General features: G+C 54.2%; 1 protein-coding gene across 1 annotated transcript in view; it reads right to left on the minus strand.

Annotated features, from left to right (window-relative positions):
* Positions 1-3,193, minus strand: part of LOC130582275 (cystatin-B-like) — a 4,747-nt gene extending 1,554 nt beyond the window's left edge. The window contains exons 1-2 of the mRNA XM_057380887.1: positions 2,987-3,193; positions 306-345 (exon numbers count right to left, since the gene is read on the minus strand). Of these exons, the coding sequence (XP_057236870.1) occupies positions 306-345; positions 2,987-3,101 (155 nt within the window). The 5' untranslated portion in view covers positions 3,102-3,193. The remainder of the gene's footprint in view (positions 1-305; positions 346-2,986) is intronic.
* Between the last annotated feature and the right edge of the window lie 342 nt (positions 3,194-3,535).

Below are 3,535 nucleotides of genomic sequence, written 5' to 3' on the forward strand. Positions count from 1 at the left end.
CAGTGCTCCAGGAGTCAAAATAATCTGCCCAGTGCCCTAGAGGGAGCCATGAGTTCCTGAGATTCAGCTCTTCTCTCTCACACTTGGTCCTCTAGAGCATTGTGACAATATGGAAATTTCTTGGTCAGGAAAGCAGAAGATTTCAGCCTTTGTTTTTGCAGGGCAAGATGAGTTAGTGTTGGAGTCCTTGCTGGCAAGTCTTTGCTTGCTCCAGGCTGTACTTCCTGCAGTGCATCACTGTGTAGCCCTCCCTTCAYTCCCAGGGCAGTAGTACCCGCCATGAGATTTTCCAGCTATATGGGTACTTCTCCTTCTTCCTAAATTCCAGGGAAATAAACAGATCTGCTCCACTGCCTAAATCCCTTCCTCGGAGAAAATCAAGCACCAATTTGGCACTGCTCAGGTGCTGTAGGTGAAGCAGGAACAGAAATAATTCCTGCAACAGGGTATGTTCTCCCATCTCCCCAGCATTCAGAACTCTGGTCCCTTTCCAGGGCCCCYATCCTGTCCTGGACTCCTTTAGCAATCCTAGCACTCTGCAACACTGCTTTCTGAGGTCTCTAAATCACCCAGCTCAGCACATTTTCTGTTTCCACTGGGCTCTGGGTGCAGACAGCACAGAGCCCTGCAGCTCAAGCCTGTCAGGGTGTTATCACTTGTGGCAGTGAGTCACCACAGCATGTGACAAACGAGCATCCTGAGTCAGTGTGGAGAGGGAGATCCCAGCCAGGAACACTCCCAAAGATCTGGTTCTTGATCTCAGTCTGGCTCTGGGGTTTCTGGAGCACAGCAGCCAGCACTGTGTCCCAGTGGTACCAGAGTTAATGGCATACTGGGCTGCATAGCAGGAGCCTAGCCAGAGACCAGCGAGTGACCACTGCCCTTCACTTGGCCCTTGTCAGGAAATTTGGAATGCTGTGTCCAGCTTGGGGCCCCCAGAACAAGACAGACATCAATAAAGTGCAGTGAGCTCAGTGAGGGGCTGCCAGGAGCACTCCATGAGCACCCCACGATGGCTGGGACAGAAGGAGCTGTGAGGAGAGGAACAAAATGAGCTTACCCAGCCCAGGGAAGAGAAYRCCTGMRGRAAMCYTTYCMRSMMCYWMMAAGAGCCAGGCTCTTTCCAGGGAGGGGATGGCAGAAGAATGAGACAAATGGTCCTAAACTGAAACTCGAGGTTCGGATCAGATGTAAGGAGGAGATGTATTTCCCCTGAGGACACTCCTGCAGWACACAGGAGTTTTCAGAGATGCTGTGCTGTTTCCATCCTCGGAAGTTTCCAGAATCTGACAAGACAAAGCTCTGAGCATCCTGGGGATGCTGACCCTGTGCTCAGGCAGGAGTACAATCCAACCCAAACAATCCCTGATTCAGTCACAGGGCTGGAAATGATSCTGCCCTTTAGGCTCTCCACTGCCCTGCACTCCCAGAACAGTTAACTAAAAAGCAGATGGTTCAGAGTCACCCTCAATAACCTCTGCCACAGGCACCAGTGACAAGCCAAAGGCTGAGCAGGGTGGAAATCCTTGCCCAGGAAATCCTTTCCTGGGTGGAAATCCTTGTCATGAGGAGGCTGTTCCTATGGGATTCCTGAGCCACGCAATGCTGAAGGAATTGTCCTGCCCTCAGTGACACTACACCTGCTGTGGTCACAAAACTGAATAACAGTCAGCCATCACAAGGATTCTTACCAACACTAAAAGGAAGGCAAGAAGTGGAAAAGAAGGAACAGGGAATGTTTATGGCAAGCAAACTGAAAGGCTCTGATAAATCTCCACAAAGATCTGACTTAAAGCAAACAAAATTATTTGAGAAGTCTACCTCAATTTAACAGAATTAATGTTTTCTCCAGTCAGCATCCAAATGAGAATGACTGCATGGACAAATTTCAGGTTTGGGTTTTCCCACCTGTAYTTTATTAAATGAWGTAATATAAACTRGCAGTGAAAACAAGCTGCAYACACTTMGAAGCATTTAAGTGATAAATACCAGATTCTGGGTTATTTCTGTTCRCTYCTGAATCCAATGGGGTTTCATTTTCATACTCCTTGGTTTGGTATTACCAAGCCATTGCAGTCTGCCACAGTATAGAAAGCCAGGGTCATGTGTAATGTTAACTGCACATCTCCCTTACCTTTAACATGATATTCAGTCTTTTTCAGGTYAAAGCAATACTTGTGACTCTCTTAGCAATTCCCAATCACTTGCTTATTACGGCAAGCGCTGGCTGGTGCTTAGTAGATTCACCCCCACTTTTTTTTTAAAACACAGAATCATCAGACTTCACAAGCTAAATGCTAWTTTCAGTGTCTGCTGCAGCCTGGAGAACAAACCTGGGCAATGACAAACAATCTGGAGTTCATCCTTCATCTTTTCTCCCTAGCTTACCACCTCCTAGCCAACAAAGCCAAAAAGTAGAAGGAATGTGAGGAAGAAGAACACATGCTTTGAAAGATCATAGCTGGCATTTTGAGAGTAAAAGGCAAGTGCTCCAGTATCCCAAAGCAGTAACCTAAGGTAGTATGAGGATTTGGAGCTGGCAGTGGTTGGAGCTGAATTCTRTGTTGGGGGAAAAGCAGAAGGAGCGAAAAAGTTTTCTTCCTCATTCCCCCTCCTTCCCCCTCAACCCACCGCGCCCCAAGAATCCAACCAAGCAGAAAAAGCTCACACCAACCAAAACCCGAACCTAAGGCAGAACAAAGCTCAGCCTTGGCAGCAGGCGCTGGAGCTCGTTCCTGCCGGGGCCGGGCCGTGCGCGGTTCCCGGAGCTCCCCCGGAGCTCGCAGCCCATCCCTCGCCCTGCCCAGCCCGGCGCTGCCTCTCCGCGCACCCACGGGCCCTCTGAGACACCAGAACCACACAGGGAAAGCGCTCAGGGAGCCGCTGGCTGCCCCTGCGTGCCCAATTCCTCCCACACCGGGGGCGGTGGGCAGTGTCCGACCCTGGGCTGCGCAATGGCCGAGCCCGTCCCTCACGGGCCCTGCACAGCATTCACCCGCCCGCCGCTCCCTCACGGGGCTCGCCCGGCCCCTCACCTGCTCCGCGATCCGCTGCGTCTCCTCGGTGGCGGGCCGGGCCGCCGAAGCACCCCCGCACATCATGGTGGCACCGCTCCGCTTCTCCCCGCTCCGCTCCGCTCTGCTCCTCTCCCCGCCGGCCCTGCCCCTCGGGCGGTGTCAGGGCGGTGCCGGGGCGGTGTCGGTACCGGGGCGGGTCAGGGGCGGTGCCGGGGCGGTGTCGGTGTCGGGGGTGGTGTCGGGGCGGTCCCGGGGCGGTCCCGGGGCGGTACCGAGGGTGGTCTCGGGGCGGTACCGGGCCCGGAGCTCGAAGCCGCGGGCGGGGATCGGCGGCTGAGGGCGGCAGTGCCCGGCTCCAGCACCGCCCAGCCGGGGGMGGGCTCAGCGCGGCCGAGCGGGACAGGCGCTGCCCGGGCTCGGTGGGGACATTGCGGCCCCACAGCCGATCGAAGACAAAAACAGCCCGGAGGGACACTTGGCTGAAAGCGGCGGCAGAAATCAATCGGAGCCTGCACACG

The sequence above is a fragment of the Malurus melanocephalus genome, unplaced genomic scaffold (genome assembly GCF_030028575.1).
Source record: "Malurus melanocephalus ecotype Western Australia unplaced genomic scaffold, MMel_1.1 scaffold_476, whole genome shotgun sequence".
Classification (NCBI taxonomy): Eukaryota; Metazoa; Chordata; class Aves; order Passeriformes; family Maluridae; genus Malurus; species Malurus melanocephalus.